General features: G+C 40.7%; 1 protein-coding gene across 1 annotated transcript; it reads left to right on the top strand.

Annotated features, from left to right (window-relative positions):
• Positions 1–864: 864 nt before the first annotated feature.
• On the top strand, positions 865–20,234 carry SNAPC3 (small nuclear RNA activating complex polypeptide 3). Its single transcript, XM_058827877.1, has 9 exons — positions 865–1,100; positions 6,758–6,835; positions 8,066–8,150; positions 10,126–10,230; positions 10,734–10,883; positions 14,329–14,411; positions 15,606–15,770; positions 16,712–16,819; positions 18,543–20,234. The coding sequence occupies exons 1-9, from the start codon at positions 877–879 to the stop codon at positions 18,688–18,690; spliced, it is 1,146 nt and encodes a 381-aa protein (XP_058683860.1). The 5' UTR covers positions 865–876; the 3' UTR covers positions 18,691–20,234.
• Positions 20,235–22,020: the final 1,786 nt, after the last annotated feature.

The following is a 22,020-nucleotide window of genomic DNA, read 5'->3' as shown; positions in this document are numbered from 1 at the left end:
GTTAGGGCAATCCAGAGTTACTTCTGTCATCTTCCTTAACAGGTTGTGCCCATGTCAGCTTTGTCACAATACTTTAGTGGGGAATTCCCAGATGATTGACACATACATATACTTCATAAGTATTGGTATGAGCAGTGTTAGTCAGGTAAAAGGTAATACATCTCATTAGCCTTGGTAATTGTGCCAATGCATTAGGTTTTCACTTTGAGAGAAGCATAAAGATACTAAAGGAGCTTATAGCCAGGTGGGGATTGGTGTTTTTCCCCAGATAACAAGTGGCAGAATGAGAGGACAGTCTTAAGCTGTGCCAGAGAAGGTCTAGCTGGACATTAGAAAGAAATTCTCCACAGAAGGGCTGACTGCGCATTGGAATGGGCTGTCCAGGGAGGTGGTGGAGTCACTGTCCCTGGAGGTGTTTAAGCAGACTGGTTGTGGCAGTTAAGTTTTGGCGGTCTAGATGACAAGGTTCGATTATAGGTTGGACCCAATGATTTCACGGATTCTGTGATTCTGTGTGAAAGTGCTTGTAACGCTCTAGAACCACTGACGAGGTGCGTTTTTTTATAAACTGAGAAATTTTTGGGGGAAGACGGAGTGTGTTTTTTTTTTTTATTTTTTCCTTTAAGGTTTTTTTTTCTGTTTGTTTGTTTGGTTTTCATTTTTTTGGGAATTGTTTGCTCCCTGGCGGACGCTGCCTGGTGTTTCCCTCCTGGCAGGACAAGCTCCGCAGTCGCTTTCGCGGCGGCGCCGCAGCAGCCCCTGACGAGTGTGGCAGGGCCGGGCTGGGGGCCGGGCTGAGGGCCGGGCTGGGGGCCGGGCTGGGGGCCGGGCTGGGGGCCGGGCTGGGGGCCGGGCTGGGGGCGGGCCCCGGTGACCATGGCGGCGGCCATGGCAGAGACGGCCGCTGCGCCCGACTACGAATCGGCGGAGATGTACACGCGCGCCTTCCGCGTGGGCACCCTGGGCCTCGGCTGGCGGCGGCTGCTGGGGCCGCCCGACCTTTCGCTGGAGGAGGAGGCGGCGGAAGAGGCGGACACGGACGTGGCGGCGGCGCTGGGCTGCGTACCGGGCACGGCGGCCGACCTGCGCGCCGTCTGCAGGTGGGGAAGCCCGGCTGTCTTCAGGCCGGGATTTGCGGCACCGGTGCGAGGGGGATGCCGGTGGCCTCGCTCGGCGCTGGTGCGGGGGAGGTGGCTGGTGCTGTCGGCGGACGCCGCGGTGCTTCTTCAAGAGAGGCGGAAGGTGCTCCGGCAAAACCACTTCAGAGCAACCTCTTCCGGGCCTGTGAAACGTTTGTTTCTACTTCCCGAGTAATTACAGAGTCATAGACTATTAGGGGATTGGAATGGACCTTAAAGGCATATAGTCCCATGCCATGTCCAGGGACACATTCCACTAGACCAGATAGCTTAGAGCTCCATCCAGTCTGGTCTTGAACACTGCCAGAGTTCTAGCATCGACAACTTCTCTGGACAACCTGTTCCAGTGGCTCATCACACACACAGTAAAGAATTTCTTCCCAATACCAAACCTAAAGTTGCCACTTTTTCATTTGTACTGAATACTCATTATACTGTAGTAAAGTTCCTTATGAAGAATTGGTCACCAACATTTCTGGAGGCCAGATATGCAGAAAGAGAAACAATTTTTCTGGAGAACAGTGCTCCAGTAGGGGAAACTTTGTTGCATCTCTGAATTTGAGCAGTTTGGTGCTTAAAGTTACATGGGTAGACTTTTAGCAACCTGGTACTGGTTAAGTACTTAAAGGTACCTGCACATCTTCATGGTTTTAGGAGGCCCCAGTTGCACAATGAAGCATATACCTTATATGAAGAAATAAGCCAGGCATCTGTTTGTATTAACAAAGAATCATAAAATCACAGAGTGGTTTGGGTTGGAAGGGACTTTAAAGATCATCCTGTTCCAATCATTCTGCCATGGACAGCTATACCTTTCACTAGACCAGGTTGCTCAAAGCCCAAAGCCCCATCCAGCCTGGCCTCGAACACTTCTAGGGATGGGCTTCCACAGTGTCTCTGGGCAGCCTGTTCCAGTACCTCAACACTGTCACAGCATTTCTTCCTAATACTAATTCCACTCTTTTAGTTTGAATCCCTTAAAATCGTTTAGAGTATTTCAGGTAGCTGGCAGCATACAGTACCTGTTGAGTGTCTCTTGGTCCTTAGCTGACTTGTTTTTCTCAGGGCACTGGTGAAGTCAGAGCCATTAAAGTGCTTTGTGGGTGCTGAACCAGCAGCAGCATCTAACACGCTATGGCTGGAAGGCTTTCCGGTCACGTGGATAGTAAGAATTGTCTTTCAACTGTTGAAAGGCCTGATTTCAGGCAGTAATTCCTGTAGAAAGCATCACAGTTGGTAATTTATCTGTAGTCCATCAGTAAGGAAGACATGCCAGAGTTTTGATTCTATATGTATAGTTTTGTGCTTCAGCTGTCACAGTTCTGATGATTAGCATAAATTTTTACCATTATTAGACTTAGTGAAAATAGACTATGATGTTGGTTTTAAAAAAAATGTATTCTGTATTCTGGTGTGGCAGAAACTATGACAATTACTCTGTAAGCTCTTCCAGTGTAGATGGTCCCTGATTGCTCCTGTGCTCCTTATTATCTGGCAACTCTATTGCCTGATCCTGTGTGTTGATGTTTTCATTTGAGTTCCAAGGACCTTCTCCTGTTGTTTCTTTATTTTTCTCCGCATTCCTTCTGCTTTTTTCTTCTGTTCTGCTTTTTTCAGTTTACAGCTGCTGTATTTCAGTTGCTGTCTGCATTTGCTGGTGTTACAGAGCAGTGCTGTCAGTTTGAGGCTGAGTGTACTGTCAGTGGTGGTTGTTTAGGAAAGAGGAAAAAGACTGGTGATCTATGACAGGGAGAAAACTGATCATCTGGCAGACTTTTGTTGGCTTTGCAGGAGAGTGAAGCTAAACCTGCACATCCTGGTGTGACCTTTCCCCTGTTCAGGCTGGAATCCCAATCCATAATCTCCATGTGCTTTTGCTTTTAAATTAAGGAGCCCTAGCCTCTTGAATCTCTCCTTAACATTGACCAACCTCCAACTGGTACCTCTGATCACTTCCACTCTCCTGCTCTGAGCTGCTCATACTTCTCCCTTGAGCAGAGATAAGAACAGTGGGCTATACCAAGATCTGTTCTATAATATCCTGAGATCACGTGTATTACTGGTGTAAATATAACTTTACAAGTGCCAAAATGAATGCATCATGAAAATAAACACAGATTTTTGTGACTCTAAACTGAGGAGGCTTCTGACAAATTAAGTAGGTTTTCTTTGGGCAGAAGAAAGATAGGAAGATGTGGACACTCCCACATCTATTTTTAAAATAGTGTTAGATTAAAGGAATCTTTCATGGATTCAGGATGAAGTTTTTCAGTATCTGTCATTAAATTTCTTTTTTAGAGTAGTGACATAGTGACATTTAAGTATTCCTGACAATGTAGAGTTTTCTGGTGAGAAATGTTATTGAACTGAATACATTGAAATAAAATTTCCTTGAAATACAATACATTGAAATGTATCATGTTTAAATTATTTTATTTTAATAACTCTTTGGGCACCCCAGTGCAATGTGGTTATTGTGGGATTTTTTTGTTTGGTTGCTTTAGGGTATGTTTGGTTTGGTTTTTGGGTTGGTTTTTTTTGGGTATTATGGGGGTTTTTGTGTGGTTTTTTTTGTTGTTGCTATGCTTGTTTGTTTTTGTTTTATTATTAGTATTTTACTATATTTTCTTCCTGTAATAGATTCCTACAAACAGAATGAAGAAAAAAATTGGTGTCTTCACCCACTTGCATTTGTCTCAGTAAGAATGCCTTGCCTATTGCAAGTTATATCAAGTTGTGTGCTGATAATCATTATAGAGATTGCTTGTGTTTTCATCAGATCATAAACAGGTATAAAATTGTGTCTTTATCTGGTAGATTCCATCAGTAATTCTCTTAACCAAGGTGTCAAAAGAGAAAAATTCTAGGTTTTGTTCAAGTGCCTCAGGAGTCTGTGAGCAAACACGTATTATTCATAATTGGTGCTGGAGTGACTGAAGTTGTTGAATGTTGGAGATGCTAAGTTATGTTATTCTGTTTTGTCTACCGTGTGACTTGTTGCATGCATGTGTAGGGCAGGCTAAGCCTCAAATCACTGTGGATTTTAGGCAGGTCAGGAGAGGTGAGGCTTGCAGGTACCTTATTCAACTTCAGCCCTAATTCACCTTCTAGTTTTATTAGAAGGGGTAGTTGTAAATATCTCTTGGGATGTGTTATAAAGCTGCATTAAGCTAGCATTAACGTCTTAACGTATTAGTATTTAGCGTCTTGTGGTATTAGTGTCTCAAAGGTGATGAAAGTAGTACCTTTAAAATATGTGCAATATAAAGAGTAATATGGACATTGTATCTGCTTATTATAAAGTATCAGGCCAAATGCTAAAGTATCTTTGAATTTCTAAAAGAGAAAACTCATTGTGCTGCTAGAATATTCTGGGAAAGGTAAAGTCACAGTGATTAAATGCTTCATTGGTAGTCTGTTTCCAAGTCTACATTTCCAGAGAGTTTCTTTGGCATTTTTATTTCTGGTCACCTTAAAATATCTTCATAGGGGACATAAATTCAGATAACACTTTGCATGTGGCTTTTTTCAAACTTTCAACTATTGTTCCTCATTAGTGTCCTGCGCTTCACCTTGGTTTCAGTTAAACAGCATGGCCAGTGTTTTCCTCTCTGTTGCAGCTATGCAACTGAATGAATTTGTTGTGCGTGCAGGAACAGTCTCTGTGGGGACACAGCAGGATCCCAATCTTGTGGCAGTCAGGAGTGAGGGTGTTCCTGGTGCAAACTCTGTCTTGCATGCACTTCTGTGTCTGACATTGACTTAGCCTTCATTTCTGGAGGGTCAGCATATACTTCATGTCTGTAAAGCTTGATTTCCTCAGGACCATGGACCAAGCTTTGCTTATGTGGTTCCACTGGCAGCAGTGGAGTTACACAGTGGGAGCTCCAGCATGGCCTGTGTGTAAGGCCACACAGCAAAGCCTTTCAAGACTTCAGTGTATGTGATACAAAAACACATGTAATCAATTATCAGAATGAGTTTTAATACTAAAAAAGGTGCTCTGCTTTACCTTTAGAAATTGATGGTTTCTGACTTTTCAGAAGTGAGAAGCGACAGTACTAGTGCATGCAAGCTTCCATGGAACTTGTCAGGGGTTCAATGTCAGTATCTCTTTACACTAAATACCTTTCAGTCCTTACAAGGAAAAAGAAGAAGCAGTTTTAATGACAAGTATTTTACATAGTGTCTGCTTGTAGCAGGTTTTCTGGGGATATTAGTTTTTTCCCTGAAGCAGGCAATTAATGGTCATGGTGTGGATAGCACAGTCGGAGATCCCACCTAGGGCTATGGGAAGAAAGAAAAGCACAAGTATTGTTAGTAAGATCTGACATATTATCGGTGGATTCTGGCACAGAAGGGATATGGGAAACTGTCACCTTTGATGCAAATGAAAATTCACAATGGTAGGTAATAGACATTTTCAGATCCTGCAAATCATACCTGTGGTGTTTAAATAACTGAATATGTAGTCATTTCCTCAAAATGGTACTTAATCTAGTGACTTGTTCTCTGTGGTGAATGGGATCACTGATCCATGTGCTGAAGACTTTGGATAAATAATTTGTTCACGTTGTCAGTTTTACAGAAAGGGTCAGTTGTGAGTTGATTTATCTGTCAGGGGATATCCTTTACTTTATTATGTGGACTGCTTGTAGCACAGCTCTATGCCACATGGAGAACAACTGTATCTAAAAGGTTAATGGTTGAACTGTGTTCTCCAAAGTGCTGTTCTCCATCTTTCTGTTAGTTAAATTACTATTTCTCAGCTGTGTTTCAGTCTACATTTGACACAGGATTCACTTGGTTGTCTCTGCCTCCACTTCCTCAAGTGGGAATCTAAGCACAAAGTTCATTCTGTTTCCAGGAGGTTGTGGCTCATTACTCTAAAGTTCCTTTTTAAATGATGTTTTTGAAAGAATCCCATTTTCTCAGTAACTTAAAAAAAAAATATTTTCTGTTTGAGGTGAAAACTGTGAAACACAGTTTGCTGGGATTCAAACTGCAGGTGGACTTAGACACTGGAGTAAGCCCTGCCTTTTAGACTGCAAAAGAGAAGAGACAAAAGCAGCCAAGTCTCATTCAAAGCAGTTCTCTGCTTTAAATATGGTTTTTTCCTCAGACTATCTTTAAGCTGGATAAAATTCTATTGTGATTAATGCAAAATGCTTCTGGGAAGGACTACAGAGGAAGGGATGTGCGTATGATGATTCCTCTGATTCTGATGTGCTGCAGTGCACAACCTGAAATGGGAACTCATAAATGGAACCAGGTATGAAACCACCTCTGGGTTCCTGCCTCTCGTACTTGTACACATACTGTGAGAAATCACTGCTGTGTCCAAAGAGGACAGCTCTAGATTTAGATTAAATATCAAGAAGAAATTGTTTACTCTGTAGCGTGGTGAGGCACTGGAACAGGTTGCCCAGAGAATTTGTGGATGTTCCATCCCTGGAAGTTAGAGAAGGTTGTATGTGCCCCTGAGCAACCTGGTCCAGCAAAAAATGTCCATGCCAATGCTGCTGGGGGGAATCGAACTAGATGATATTGTAAGGTCCCTTTTAACCAAACTGTTCTATGTTTTTGTGATTCTATCTGTTATTTGTTTATTGTTCTAGCATTGATATGTTAATGTCTTCTGAAAAAGAAGAGGACCCAGATGTTATTCCTGAAGATAGCAGTCTGCTCACTCTTCGGTATGCTGTTAGAGTGCTCTCATGGTACCCTTATTTCGGGTGGGGTGGAAAATCAGCATGGAAGTATGGCTGGCTGCTTATTCCCTTCACAGGCAATGCTTTCTGGAGCACCATGCAAAAATACCATAAGGGCAGAAACACCAGCTTATGACAGGGCCATTGGTATGAGTCTTCGGCTTGAATGTTGCTTAGGAATTTTTATTAAGATATACAGAATATGCCGTTTTTCTTATTGGAAAAGGATTTCTGGACCTAGGTGCTTCTGAAGTAAATGCCTAAATTTGGAATGTGCAGGGGCTGTCTGATAATCATGTGTGTGAGGTTCCTCCAAAGAAACCTCTCTCATACCTCTAAGTAACACAGTCATGCTGTAACAGCCAGACTGTAAGTATTGATGCTGTACCCAGATAACATCTTTATATGAACCCACTCTATTTTGTTGAATTTTGTTTTGTTCATGGAGTTCACTGATACTGCTGGTGCATTTCAGATATTAACCAATATATGTAAGGTTTCTATGAACTGGCAAACTTGGCCAGTTCAGGCCTTTGCAGTACTGCATATCACTAATGTAAAGCAATGTGTTTAGACTGTGGTCAGTGTTAAGCCTGATTGTTACTGAAGATCCTTGAGAGGGTCTAGAGGATAAGTAAACTTGTCCTGGATGTTAAGGATTAGGTGTTCATGCAGTGGTTAAATGTATTTTAGTCAGTATTCTACTTTTGATACTCTTTCTTCTAGAAATGATAATGAAGGTTTATTTTTGGATTTTTCTAAAGTGTCTGTGATATGGGGCTGAGAAAAAATACTTGTGTGTTGTTTTTTAACTTGTGTTTTGCTTGAATGTGCGTTCAGTTTTTTTTGAAGCGGAAAGAATTGTTGAAATAGCTTCCTCAAAGGTCGCAAAGTGTTTTGTCTTAGGACAACCTCTTCAAACAACATTTTGCTATTTTTTATTTTGAGTGTAAAATTACTCACAAATAACCTGTCATTTGCAGTTAAGGGGGGAAAACCCACCAGCTGAAGTGCACAAGCTGGCCTGTGCCCTATCAGGTTTTATGAGAGTCAGGAGATGAGTATTTTAAGTCAGTCTGTCCCATTAAGACAGACAGGAATCCTGTTCTTTGAAATCTGCTCTGTAGTAGTTTGTGTCATTTAAAAGTATGAAATTCTTGAAATTATACAGGGAAATTGTTGAATGAAATTTTGTCTTGTGTTCCTGCCCTTCAGAATTAGAAAGAAGGCCTTAGAAAGAAGAGAAGAAACAATTATTGTGGATCGGGCTTGCAGACAAGAAACTCTTACCTATGAGATGGTGAGTTGCCTGTGATCTTATAGGTAGTCAAGACATCCAAAATCCAACTTCTGGTTGCTTTTTATTCACCACTATGAAATATACACTGTAAATGTTTGCAGATACAAATTTGCAAGTAGTGATTAAGGATAAAGACATTTTATAAAAAGATGGGACAGGAAGTCTGCTCTTTCTATTAATACTGGATGTAGTTAAGAAGCAACTCCAGCTCGTTACCACTAGATGACTGCTTTTTTTAAGTGCTGTGAACTTACAGCTAGACATAGAGCTAGAAAAAATGTGTGATGGCTTTGCTCCTGGAGTCCGGTGTTGGAAACTAAGCTTCAGTGCATGAATGATTATTAGCTAGTTTCAGTAGGGCTGAAAGAAGGGACAGTAGCAGCACAGTGGTGGTAAATTCCTAATTCTGAGCCTCATAACCCAAGTTTTTCAGCCATTCTGAACTGCCAGGAACCAAGAGTGTAGTCATCAGCCCCTCCAGTAAGTCTTCCTGGAATTTTTTAACTATGCTTAATACTTTTTTTAATGATTTCTTGACAACCATTGAAGTCTTAAACAACAAAACCTCAATTCATAAATGTTCATAGAATCATTAAAGTTAAAAGACCTTTAGGATTGTTGACCCCAACCATTACTTTAACACTGCCAGATCCACCACTAAACTGTGTCCCTAAGCACCGCATATATGCATTCTTTGAACTCTTTCAGGGACACTGAAGGGCTGGAGTACATAGCCATGAACTGCTGTAAAAATTAGGAACAGAAGTGTAGTGAGGAAAGAACCTCATGTGACTACTAGACTTGTTTTTCCCCTTGAGGTTTCCTGGTCTGACCTGAGTTATGTTTCAGCTGTTCAGAGACCCAGGCACACTTTGTAAACAACATGATGCAACTACTCTGCTGGACTCTTAGTCTGGGGATTATCTGAGAAAATATTAGCAACAGAAACTTTCATAAAGGGATTCAATGAGTGGTGTCTTACTGCTGTCTCTGAAGAATGAGCACATGGTCATTCACTGCATTCTTTAAGCAAGCTGTGTCAGAACTGTGATTCTGTGGTTGGGACCATGATGCCTTCATACGGGAGGAGAGCAGTAAGAAACTGCTCAAGGAATGTGTCGCATGAAGAAGGCTGATGCAAGGCAGAGAGCACAAATATATCTGAGTCTCACAGGAGTACAAGTTCCTGTTACTGAATCTGAGGAATACTCCATGCTGGTGGGAGGTGTTTGTGCAGGCAGTATTCTCTCTTGATTTGTTGGAAAGGGAGGACACTGCCACAGAAAAGTATTCTCCCTCATTCTCACAGCTGGGCTGTGTCTTAAATACAAAGCAGGATGGAAATGTAGTGATGCATTTACTTATTTTATAAAACACAGTCCTGTGGCAAGGGCAGTGCTGGGTTTTGGGTTTCGATTTTGGAGAAATTGTGGCCTCCGGTTATGTCTAGCTTCCCTAATAAGAGGAAGTGTTGCACTGACTGTAATTTTCCTTTATTTCATTTTGTGTATATTTTCTAGGTTAGTGTTTCCCAAGTTAAGGGTTGCAATCCCCTTTTATATATGAAAGCATTCAAAGAGCATTTCAAAGCATTAAGTGGTGAAAGTTCGTAGCAGCTGGGTTCCATGAAGGCAGAATGACAGCAGCCTCTAATTCCTTTATGTGGGGCCTCTCAATAGCGAAGGAGCAGCCAGCTGTCTTGTAACAAAGCTGAGAAATGAAGGAGCATGCTTGAAATCAGTAATTGGAGAAGTTTCTCACCTTTCTACCTTGAAGGAAGTAGTCCGTTTTCAATTCAGAAGGTTACATGAAGTCAAAAATGAGTTAGCATTTCTCAGACTGTTATGCAGGGTTTATTTTACATATATATGTATGTGTGTGTGTGTGTGTGTATGTGTATATATATATATATGTATATATGTATGGTTGCCAATATAATACATACATGCGTGTGTGTGTTTGTATGTTTTTCCAGGAGTCACTTGCAACTGGAAAGAGGCCAGACAATCCAACAGATCTAATTGAGGAGGGAGAGCTACTTTTAACCCTGAACATCTTTTATCCTGTTATATTTCAGAAGGTTGGTATGAAATTTTCTGGGTTGGATTCTGATTCTTTCCTATTCAGGTGCTCTCCCAAGCTGCTAAAATCAGTGAGTCTACTGAAGACTTTATAAACTCTTCAGCTCTGGTAATTTCATAAGGCACTTGCATCATCTAGCTTTCATTCTGTTAGTGGTTTACATAACAAAACTCATACAATAGTTATTCAGTTGTTAATTTATTTTACAGAAAGCTCAAAGCCTGAAACTAAATACATGAAAATTAAGGTACTCTCTCTGTATTTGGTATAAGTGAGATCAGACTTTCTGTCTTTTCTGCACTTTCTGATGGAGAATGTAACTTTTCAGTTTCTGAACAAAACTATTAAGTGTCAGTCATAAGAGAGGCCGTGGCAAGATGCTCTTCAGAGAAGCGATAAGCCAGATGCTGCCAGTAATGACCTTAAGCTGTCAAATGAAGAGCAGTGCTGATGCTGACAAGTTATAATTTATCTGAAGTTTGTATGCTGTGTTCTTTGTAGCATAAGGATCACAAACCCTACCAAACAGTCCTTGTATTGGGCAGCCAGAAGCTCACTGAGCTGAGAGACTCGATTTCCTGCGTCAGTGACCTCCAGATAGGTGGTGAGTTCAGCAGTCAGCCAGATCAAGCACCAGAGCACATCAGCAAGGTAAAACTTCCTATGTGGAACCCTCTACATGTGTAGGAGTCTTGAAAGCAGAGAGGGAGGCAGAGTTTTGTCTTGTTGTTTTGTCTTCAGCACTAAATTCAGCTCCATTGGTTCTGCCTGTTGGTTGCACTGCAAGTAAATACCTCATAGTGGCATAACCAAGATGATCTGTTTTGTGCAATATCAAGAAAAACATCATCATTGCTACTGCTAGGAAGTTTCTACACAAGCAGTGAGTTTTGCATTGATATATTCCTGTGGACTGATTTTATTTTGCGCTGAAACACCAGAGGTAATAGCTTAATCCCACTAATAATGATAAGATAGACCATCCCACTGTGTTTTGTTGTTTGCAACTGGATCCTGATCAAATGTAGGGATGAAGATTATTCTTCTCTCCCAAAGTTCCTACGTGTTTTCTGCATAAGAACAAAACAAGTCATCTAGTTGAAAAAACTGAAATTGAATCACTTCGATCATACATTGTATGACATATAATATATGTAATATCATAGAATGGTTGAGGTTGAAAGACACTTGTGGAGGTCATCTGGTCTACTCCCTCTGCTCAAGCAAGGCCACCTACAGCTGGTTGTCCATGACCATGTCCAGATATTTTTTGCATATCTCCAAGAATGGAGTTTGCACAGTCTCCCTGGACAATCTGTGTCAGTGTTCAGTCACCTGTGTCAGTAAAGTGTTTCTTGAGGTTCAGGGGAGCTGCATATGTTTCAGTTTGTGCTTACTGACTCTGAACCTCTCACTCAAAATGAACCTGGCTCCATCCTCCGTGCACCCTCCTCAGAGGTATTGTGTATGTTAATAAGATTCCCCTACCTGAGCTTTCTCTTCAGGGTTATAATTCACAGCTCTCTCAGCCACTCATTTTAGGAGAGATGCTGCAGTCCCTTCATCTTCATGGACCTTGTGGTATTCTTTCTCCAATATGTCCATGTCTCTCTTATACTGAGCATCCAAGAACTGAAGACAGGACTTTAGGTATGGCCTCCCTAGTTCTGTGGAGTACTGAAGGATCACCTCTCTTAACCTGCTGGTGTTATTTTATCTAATGCAGTGCAGGATCCCATCTGCTCCATTTGCTGCAAGGACATGTTGTTGCCTCATGTTCAATTTGGGATCTACTGGGATCCCCAGGTTTTTTTTGCCTAGCTGCTGTCCAGCTGAGTGGCCCTCAGCATACAGTGGAGCACCAGCTTGTTTATCCCCAGGGGCAAGACCTTGCAATTCTCCTTGCTTAACCTCACCGAGTTCTTGTTGGCCCATTACTCTGGGCTGTTAAGATTCCTTTGGCTGGCAGCAGGATCATCTGCTGTATCAGCCACTCCTTCCAGTTTTGTGTCAGTAGCAGAGAGGTAACAGGCAGAACTGAATCGAAGAGTCTGAATGTAAAACACATTCCTACCACTGTGGCTTCATGCAGGTCATCTGAGAAGTCCTGTCTTTGGTCCCGGTGTCTTCTTTACCTGTGTTTTGACAGCCCAGAGTTAATAGCTCAAAGAGACTTCTGGTCACAAATGGGCATCCCCAGACTGGTCTGGTGATGGAGAGTGCCTGGTTGTCCATGGTTTTCTCATTTAGGATAAATAGGGAACATCTATATTGAGTCCTTGAAGAGTGGCTGAGGGAGAAAAGGAGGCTCAAGAGAGACATTATCACTCTCTACAGCTATCTGAAAGGAGGGTGAGGCAAGTATAGCCAGGTATGGGGCCAGTTCTCCTGGGTAACAAGAAACAGGATTAGAGGAAACAGCCTCCAATTGCACCAAAGAAGGTTTAGATTGGATATTGGGAAATATTTCTTCACAGCTAGGATGGTCAGACATTGGAACAAGCTACCCAGGGAAGTTGTGGCGTCATCAGCTATTAAAGTGTTCAGAAATGTGTGGATGTGGCACCTGGGACATAGTTTAGTGGTGAACATGGCAGTGCTAGGTTAATGGTTGTACTTGATGATCTTAAAAGTTTTTTACAACCTTAGTAATTCTATGATTCTATTCCAATGACTTCCTGAGGCCTCAGCATGCATGGTAGCTGCTTTGGAAGACAAATGCTTTCACTGTGAATCACCCCTTCCTCTTTCCCTCCAGCTCTTACTGCTGAGCACAGCATCATGTGATGTGGGATGTCCTTTTTGGGTCTGTTTGGGTCAGCTGTACCAGCTACATTTCCTCTCAGCCTCTCACCCAGCCCCAGCCCACTGGTCTTGGGGAGACTTGGAGAGACAGCCTTGAAGCTGTGCAAGCACTACCCAGCAGTAGCCAAAACACTGATGTATTATCAACTCCCCCTCATCAAAAATGCAGAGCATGCACAGGGGCTGCTGTGAAGCAAATTAACTCCATACCAAGTTAACTCTGTGCATTTGATCGGAGCACAAAGTGCTTCTTACTGAAATGACAGAGTAATTGAAGCCTTGTCCCCTGCACGCATGCTCACATATGCACAGCTACACATGAGAGTGCTTCCTGGTCACATCTGTATAAAAGGTCAGGCAGGCAATTCTGGAAGGTCCAATCACCTCACTTCTAGGGTCTCACAAGAAAATCTATCATCCTTCAAAATTATTCCTTAATTACAAAGCTTATCACATGTAGACAGTCCATTTGTAACATTCTCTTCCATCAAAGAAAATTAACAATTTATGGCATTCATACCCTCAGTGCAAGAGTCACCAGATGCCAACTGAAGTCCACAAGCTGAGCTAAACATTAACTTCCCATCACTATGTTCTCTGAACCGTATCTCCAAGTGCCACATTCATATACCTTTACAACATTCCCAGTGATGGTGATTTCACCAGTTCCCTGAGCAGCTTATTCCACTGCCTGACCATCATCTGCTGATGGGAAATAGGGAATAAGATTCCTTTTTTTTTTTTACTTTGCTTCTGCATGCAGCCTTTGCTTTTTCTCATTAAACTGCCTTTGTCTGAGCCCATGAGCTTGCCTGTGTTACTTTGTTTGCCCAGTCCTGTTAAGAAAGAGGAGTGAGAGAGCAGCTGGATAGGTGTCTGGTAGCCATCCAAAGTAAACACACTGCATCTTGCTAATTTTTAAAAATATTATTGTTTTTTCAAGTCAGTGCCTTGAAATTACAGGATTTGTGCAGTGATGCCTGTGTTCTGTGTTTTTGTAGAAGTCCATAACTGCTATGATGGGGACAGAAATAAGAGAAGAGCATTAAAGTAACCTGTAATGCCTTGAGAACAATATCAGCACAGTAGCTGCGTAGTTTGCAGTCAAATGATATGAGCCTAGCTGTCACATCAGCATCTATAGTCAAAGCAGAACTTTTCTTTGACACCTAATGAATGAGGTCTCTTAATGTACTTTAGATACCTAAAATTCTTGGATTTTTGGCATGTTCTTTTTTAAGGTATTTATTCTTTCATAACACTAATGGAGACCTCTCTCTCTGTCTCTCAGGATCTCTACAAATCTGCCTTCTTCTATTTTGAAGGCATCTTCTATAATGATAAAAGATATCCAGAGTGCAGAGATCTGAGCAGGTACAGTATTTGGAAAATGTTAAGGAACATAACATTTGTTTTATTTTGTTTATGACTTGTGGTGTGACAGATACTGGAATATCTAGGGTATTAAGCTGGAATGGACTTTTTCTACTGTTTTTCAATGATTAATTGGTTCTTACAGAGAAGTTTAACTTAACTTGCTCTACTTTTTCCTTCCATTCACTTCCCTTTTGAAAAGAGTATGAACCCATTAACCCATTTAACCTGCAAATCCTTTTTTTGCTCTGTTGAGATGGGATTTCTGTGTAAAGTGACAGGTGCCATTTTGTACTGGGTTTTTAAGTACCTTCCCTACTTGTGATGGCAATCAAAAGGTAGAAAATGGTCAGAAAGAAAACAAGCTCAGCTGTGTGGCAGTGGTTGTACTTGAATGCCTTCATGGTAAAGTCAACATGGAGTCTGTATGACTGATCAGAAAAGAAATCTGATATTTTAAGGAAGTATGGTCTTGCTGATAGACGAGTGAGATTTTGGAGAGCAAAATGTTTAAAATGGCTGGTATGGAAGAGCTGACCCTGTTGGACCCTGTTGTTCTGCCAGACTTTGATGTGAATTCAGGGAAATTAATATTTTACTTCTTGTGTCTGTCAACAACAATGGTCTTCACAGATGGGCTTGTCATAGGATGCACAGCTTGCAGAGTTAGATGCCTTGTGTGTAGGAGTGTGCTGAAAAGCCAAAAAGAAATTTACAGTGGCCACCGCCCTTCCAGTGCTAAATTTTGCAAATGTAACTGCACCTGTCAGCTTTGTATTTCTCCTTGAAAAAGCAAAACTAGAACAAAAAGCTTTTTAATTTTTGAAATTAAGTCATTGACGAAGGGGGCAAAATGACCTGCTAGTAACTTGAATTATGGGACTAGTTAAGAAGTATTGTGCTGCGAACAGTCTGACCTGGATGGGTGCCATCAGGAGCATACACTGACTAAAACTCCTCAGCAAGCTGCCTGGTGAGGAATGAAAGGCAGATGTTCCACAAGAACAGCAAACAGTTCTACAGTGTTGTAGTAGTGCTGTATCTCACCTTAAATTATTACCAAATGTTGTGAACCATTTTAATTTCCATTATTTAACCATGTCTCAGTGAAGAGCTTTGCATGTCCCCAGGGCATCTTTTTCTCTGCGTTCACAGTTCATAGCTTTGCTGTGCTGATGGCCTTTCTGTTTTCAGGACAATTATAGAGTGGTCAGAATCTCATGACAGAGGCTATGAGAATCTTCGGTCTGTTAAGATGGAGGATTATGTTTTTAATGATTTATACCTCAAAATTGGGTTTCCATACCTTTACTGCCACCAAGGGAACTGTGAACACATCATTATAATCACAGATATAAGGTAAGTTACTATTCTTTGGGAGTCCTTAGGCAAATGAAAGTAAGCCTTCTCTGGAGAAATTTCAGATATTGAATGCTGAATGTTTGTTAGACTGACTTACTTGTTTTAAGATTGTTCTGCTGCCTTCTGCAGAGCTTAAATTTTTCTTTCATATACATGGGAATATCTGAAGGAAGGAGAGTAATCTTCCTTGCTTTTTTTTTTTTTTTTTTTTTTTTTTTGCCAATGTGGGACAGATTTACATACTGATTCTGGAGTACCAGAGAGCAGAATGTTGTAGGCTGTGACTAGACTCAACTGGACTGTTAGTCTGAACTTGAAGCTAAGGAGCAGGAGCTGAAAAGAGAATAGAGGAGTGGAAATAGTGGGCTGAGGTGGACAGGCCAGGAAGAGACAGAGAGGGTGATAGTACTGTGAGGTGGCAGCCACATCAACCATAGAACTATTGTGTAGATTTTGCTCATCGCAAAAAAGAGAGAGCACTCCTGTGGTTGTCTTGTAGTGGATGACAGGTCATTTTCTGTTCCCAGGAGCCTGCTGTATCAAAGTATTGATAATACATGGTGCTTTCCAAAGGGAACATAACCCAGATAAAAGCATAGATGTTGCACATAGATGATCTGAGTATTCACCTGACAAAAGTTTGTTAGTATGTATAGGAGATAAAAACTTTAAAAAGACCACAGAAAGGAGATGGTCTGAAGACTTCTGAGTTACTGCACAAGCTGAATTTACTTGTGACCATAAAATCCACATATGGTGCAACTAACAGTCTATATCCAGATCTTAATCTGTGTTAAGAAATGTTAAGCAGAAGTCTAGTCATAGTTTGCATGAGACTTTAAATTATACCTTATTTTCAATGTCCATGTTTATGTTCAGATAAATTTCAATATGGCAATATCTTAATATATGTGTTATATTTATTTATTTCCCTCAAGGCTTGTTCATCATGATGACTGTCTGGATAGGACTTTATATCCCTTGCTGGTCAAGAAACATTGGCTATGTACCAGAAAATGCTTTGTGTGCAACATGTATACAGCAAGGTATGCTACATTCTTGATGCTATTGTCATCTTAGTTAAGTCTTTCTAGGTGCTGCTACTAGCTCCAAAAACAATAGTAAAAATCAAAGCTCTGTATATATTTCATAATAATAATAATCTTCGCTCTTCAAGCAGTTGACCTCTCTGTAACCAGGAAAAGGCTTCCTGCAGGTAGTGTTCATTTGGAATTGGTTCAGGAGTTTCAAAAGAACTAAGTAAGTAAGAGATTAATTATTTGGCTCATGTTCTTTTACGTATCTAGAACTTGGCTATCTTATCAATTACTTTTGAAAATCCTACTTTTTGGGGGAAAATGCTGCATTTTCCTCCTTTGCAAAATATGTGTTTCAAATTCATTTACCAGAATTCATAGAGCACATTTGTTTAATCTAGCATCTACACAGGTATAGATCGACAGATCATATAAAATCACAACTCTAATATAGTAAAATCTAGAGCTTTTTAAAAGGCATTTAACTTTCCCCACAGGAAACTCCTAACCTCTGTCTGAAAACTGTGGGCTCTGCAGCTGTTCTTGAAGTAACTCTTTGTGATTTTCTGCATTTAAAGGAGAATTTTCTAAAATATTAATTTGGTGCTCTTTATTTGCTTTAGTGATGTTAGTTTAGATACAAGACAGACTTCCAATAAACAGTAGTAATTTCTCTAAAAACTAGGCTAGGCTCTCTGATTTTATAGATGTGAATGATTTATTTGCAAAAACACTGTTTGACCTTTTTTTTCCCCCTCAGGACAGCTTATTCTCTCAGCCTCTGTTTAACACAAGCAACTGTGTCTTTGTTGTCTTGCTTGTTTGGCCTTAGACTTCCCTGAAATCAGGCAAAGAACCAATTCCCCTTGAGATGGGAGTCCATCCTAGTGCTCCTAGCAGAGCCCTGAGGATGCCTTCACAAGGACCTATAATCTCTGAAACATTTGGCCATAAGGGGAGGTGGAGCCGAAGGGTCAATATGGGGGAAAGATGGGATGGGGAGGGCATTACCAGAGGTGATGTAAATGCATTAAATTAAAACCAGGATTAAGCACTAAGCTTAAGTGGGGGCATGCTAAACCATAGACAGCAGAGCTGCTTTGGCTGGCTGTCCAGTGTGTTCTAATCTGTGCAGATAGCATCTGTAATCAAGGGAGGCCTTCAACTGTTGTGGGCTCTTGAGTGCTATCATAAATTAATTACTCAGTGAGATGGCAGGCCCTTTTTGTACTTGTTGTGCTCATGTTAACTTCAGTGCTTGCTGGAGTGTGCTGCAATCCTCACCTTGTCCTGTCTGCATCATTTGGGTCCTGCTTTTATACTCCTAAATGGTTTTGATTACTCAGAGGAACTTGGGTCAGTACATGTCTGCTCCATTTCACAGTTTCTTGCATTAAGGGAAAAAAATATTTATCTTTTATGACTTAGATGGCCACAGGGTAGACAGATGATTCATATTATTTTTTTTATGCATTGTACCAGCTACACAGGTTTGAGGAGTTTCTCAGGAAGTGCTGCTGTAGCTGCTGGGATTGACACGGAAGGAGTGTGGAGTTTGAAAATGAGCTGTATGTGTGGGATGGGAGATATGCAATATAGGTAGTACCTTGTGTATATTAAATTATTACTGATGTTTGTTGCTGCCATCCCCAGTCCTGAGTAAAATGCTGAGATGTTTGCCACAAGTGTGTAGCACTGGTAAAAAAAACCACTTGTGTTTTGTAACCTGCAGGTGGGTAACCAACAGAGACAGTCTGGCACCAGAGGATCCTTGTTTCTTCTGTGATGTCTGTTTTCGGATGCTCCATTACGATGCAGAAGGCAATAAACTGGGGGAGTTTCTTGCATATCCTTACGTCGATCCTGGGATTTTCAACTGAAACTGACTTGTGCCAGGATTAATTCAGTGAATGACATTGTTGAATCTGATGCTCTGGTTAAAACCACTGGAAGGCTTGAGGTTTGAGCATATTGTGGGGTCTTAGGTTAGGCTTGTAATCATCTCCCGTGAGCTGGAAGGAGTCCTTTGCACTTGAAGTCTATCTCGTGTGTTTTTCTGAGTAAGTATGATTTTATAGATACGTTGGAATGGAAAAATATAGTACACTTTTACAACATACAGTAGTTTGGATGCTATGGACTGTAAAATGTGGATGTTTGAGAGTGCCTGGCAAAAGAAACTATGATTTTGAGAAGCTCTGTGTATTTAAGGCTCTGTAAACATCTGAGCATGAGAACATGATTTGTACTTATCTTACCTTGAAAACTTAGGCAAGTGCCATATTTGAACAAGGGTGGATGGCACAGAATTTGTAGGGAGGAGAATGCTTTCTGAGAGAGAAGCTCAGAATGCTGGAACTCTTCGGTCTTTCCTACAAATGAAAGCTCGCATCTGAAGGCTTCTGCTGTCCCTGGTTTCTGACTCTGATGACTGATTCAGTAAAGAGGAAACTACATTTCACCATTATTCACTACTGAATTGTGTCTTGCCTTTTAAATAATTTTGTCAACTGTTTACAGTGTATGCAGTGTTCATGGTGCCCTTTTTTTTTTTACTATCATTCTGTTACTGTAAGTAATGGGTTTTTTTTTATTAAAATGCGGCAAATTTGTAGTTCCTAATCTCTTTTTAAACTGAAAATCTGTCAAGACAAGATATTCTTTTTTTTTTTAAGTTTTCTGGAATTAAGAGGATGTTAGCAGAGATCTTTGTTGTTTAGGAAAGTTAGTGCTAACTGCTTTTCTTTTGGAAACTTCAGCTAGTTCTGGTTGGGGGAAGACAGCGTATTCTGACAATTCAGATACAGAAAAGTGACAAACTGAATCCTGTTCAGGTCCTGTAGCTGCAGATCTGCCAGTGCTGACTTGATTATCTTAGATGTCTTGAAACAAAGGTATCTGAAGCACTTGCAAGACTCCACTAATCATTCCCTTATCTTACTGCTTTCTGATGGTGTATAAAGTCATACTTAAATAATAATATAAATCCATGCGTTTTTTAGGAACAACAAAATTTTTTTTTTTTCCTGTCTTGTAAACCAGCCAGCTGTTGGCCTGTGTATTTTAATGAACCAACCACTTGTAAAAGCAGGTGGTGATAGTTCTCTTATCCTTCAGGAATCTGCAGAAAAGGGAGTGCTCTGCCCATCACAACTGTGAAAGTCCATCTGCTGGGGCTGGGCTGCTTTGTGGTGCTGCAGCAGCTGCTTTAAATGTCCTTCACTATGCAGCTCTGGTTGCAACTTTTGCAACTTCAGCATGTTCGTTCTCCAAGTTGCTACTCCTTATTTTTCCCCTATCTCCTCCTCTTTCAGCTGTCTGCCATAAATATACAGGTTTCCCAGTCCTCTTCAGTATTGGATTGGGTATCATACAGAGAGCTAGCTCGAGTTCTAAAGCAGCAATCAGTAGGTTTTTTTTTGGGGGGGGGGGGGGGGGGGCTCTTTTTTTTCTTTAGATGTAGAGAAAAGGCAAAATGTGACTTGACTCATTAAATTGATTTGCCTCAAATATGCTGTCTCTCACACAACCCATTTATCTTCTTAATTAAAAGTTAAGGTCAAATATATTTAAAAATTGGTGTCCCAGCAGATAAAGAAATTTTAGTGGGCCAGTCCCACGCTTCCAGTAAGGCAGAGAGAAGCTAGTCACAGTCTGGGTGTAGGAGTCGAGAGCATTCAATGCTTAACTACAGAACAGAGGAGAATCATATTAGAAGTTTGCTGTTTGTATGACATGGTCCTATTTCATATTCAGTGATTCATCTTAACTGATAAAACAAAACTTAACTGATGGAACAAAAAGGTTACACTAAGTCATAGGTTTTAAAGATCCCAGAGGCTGTGATGGGACAACTGGGTCTGGTCTTGATTTGGAAAGTCTTTCTGAATGAGTCCTCTTAGTGAAATCCAGCATTGCATAATGGGCCCATTTGTAGCTAAATCTCTATAGCTGGATATCTGTTTTAGCAACTTATTAAATGCTATGAGTGTCTTCATGATGAAAATGACCAAGCAGGCATATTATTCCATGACAAAAAAATGAGAAAAAAAATCTTCTTAATAATCCCGTGTCTCTGTGTTGCTAGTTGAATCTCAAAAACATTAACCTGAATCTGTGGTTAGCTTTTGGATTTGATGTTTTTTTATTAAACAGTCATTATGCAGTATGATCCTTTACAAGTTATTTCAAACTTCCCAAATGTATTGCAGATTCTCTCCCTAAAGAAAGTTTTTGCCTTGCTGACAAGGTGACACAAAACTCTCTTTCTTGTATTGAGGAAGAGAAGTCCCTCTGATTTTAGTGTTAGTAAAACATGATTGATATAGAAGTGCTACAGCACTTCCCAGTGCTATCCAGACATTTGTAACATTACCACAGGAGTCCCCTGTGTACTTGAATGATGAGCAACTCAACAGGGCTGCACAATACTTTAAGCTGTAGTAAACTCCATTCTTGAAGTAGGGATGCTATTATTAAAGTTAACTCTGCTTTAAATTTTGTGCATAGCTGTGTTTTCTTTCTTGAGAAAGAATCAGTCTTATTCCTTGTAAGACTTTAAGTGACTCCCCAGTCAGTCTCAGCTCTTATGCTTGTATCTTTCAAAAGACACAGTTTAGGGCCACTTAGGCATCTTTCAAGGTGAGATCCTTACCAGACTTTAAAATTAAATTCACTTTAAATTCACCAGTCTTACCAGACTTTGTGAATTTAGGTTATTTCTGATTTGGCAGTAAATTTAGGCAGCAAAACCCCAAGCAGCTGTATGGACAGAATGATTGCATCACACAATCAGGGCCTTCATCGCTGCATCCAGTTTCAATTAGTGGTTTGAAGCAGTGTCAGGGTGACCCATTATCTCTGAAACAGTTGTGACAGATGAGTTAGCTTATCAATAGTTGTGTGAAAACTAGGTGGATCTGGCAATTCAGTATCCTTGTCAAATATACAGTACCTTTTTTTTCCTTTTTCTTTTTTTTTTTTTTTTGGATAAGGTTTGATAAAAAGAGATGGTCAAAATTGAGAAATGGTCAAAATTGAGAAATGCTCTATGTGAGGATTTCCAGTAACATCTTCAGAGAAAATCTTTCAAGAGTAAAAGTGGAAGTTGTTTGAGTTCCTTGAGGTTTCAATAAATACATCTTATAAGATGTATTCAATAGAATGTTTCACTAAGTACGTCTTATGGCTAGCTGGAATGTGAAATCCAC

Source organism: Poecile atricapillus, chromosome Z (genome assembly GCF_030490865.1).
Source record: "Poecile atricapillus isolate bPoeAtr1 chromosome Z, bPoeAtr1.hap1, whole genome shotgun sequence".
NCBI lineage: Eukaryota > Metazoa > Chordata > Aves > Passeriformes > Paridae > Poecile > Poecile atricapillus.
Note: the sequence above shows the minus strand (reverse complement) of the source record. Positions and strands in the feature narration are given on the sequence as shown.

Excerpts from the sequence above, each read along its gene's own strand:
- SNAPC3 (XM_058827877.1), top strand. The coding sequence starts at position 877 with ATGGCGGCGGCCATGGCAGAGACGGCCGCTGCGCCCGACTACGAATCG. Across the intron at positions 14,412-15,605 it reads GAGTGCAGAGATCTGAGCAG|GACAATTATAGAGTGGTCAG; the intron begins GTACAGTATTTG and ends TTCTGTTTTCAG. Across the intron at positions 16,820-18,542 it reads TGCAACATGTATACAGCAAG|GTGGGTAACCAACAGAGACA; the intron begins GTATGCTACATT and ends TGTAACCTGCAG.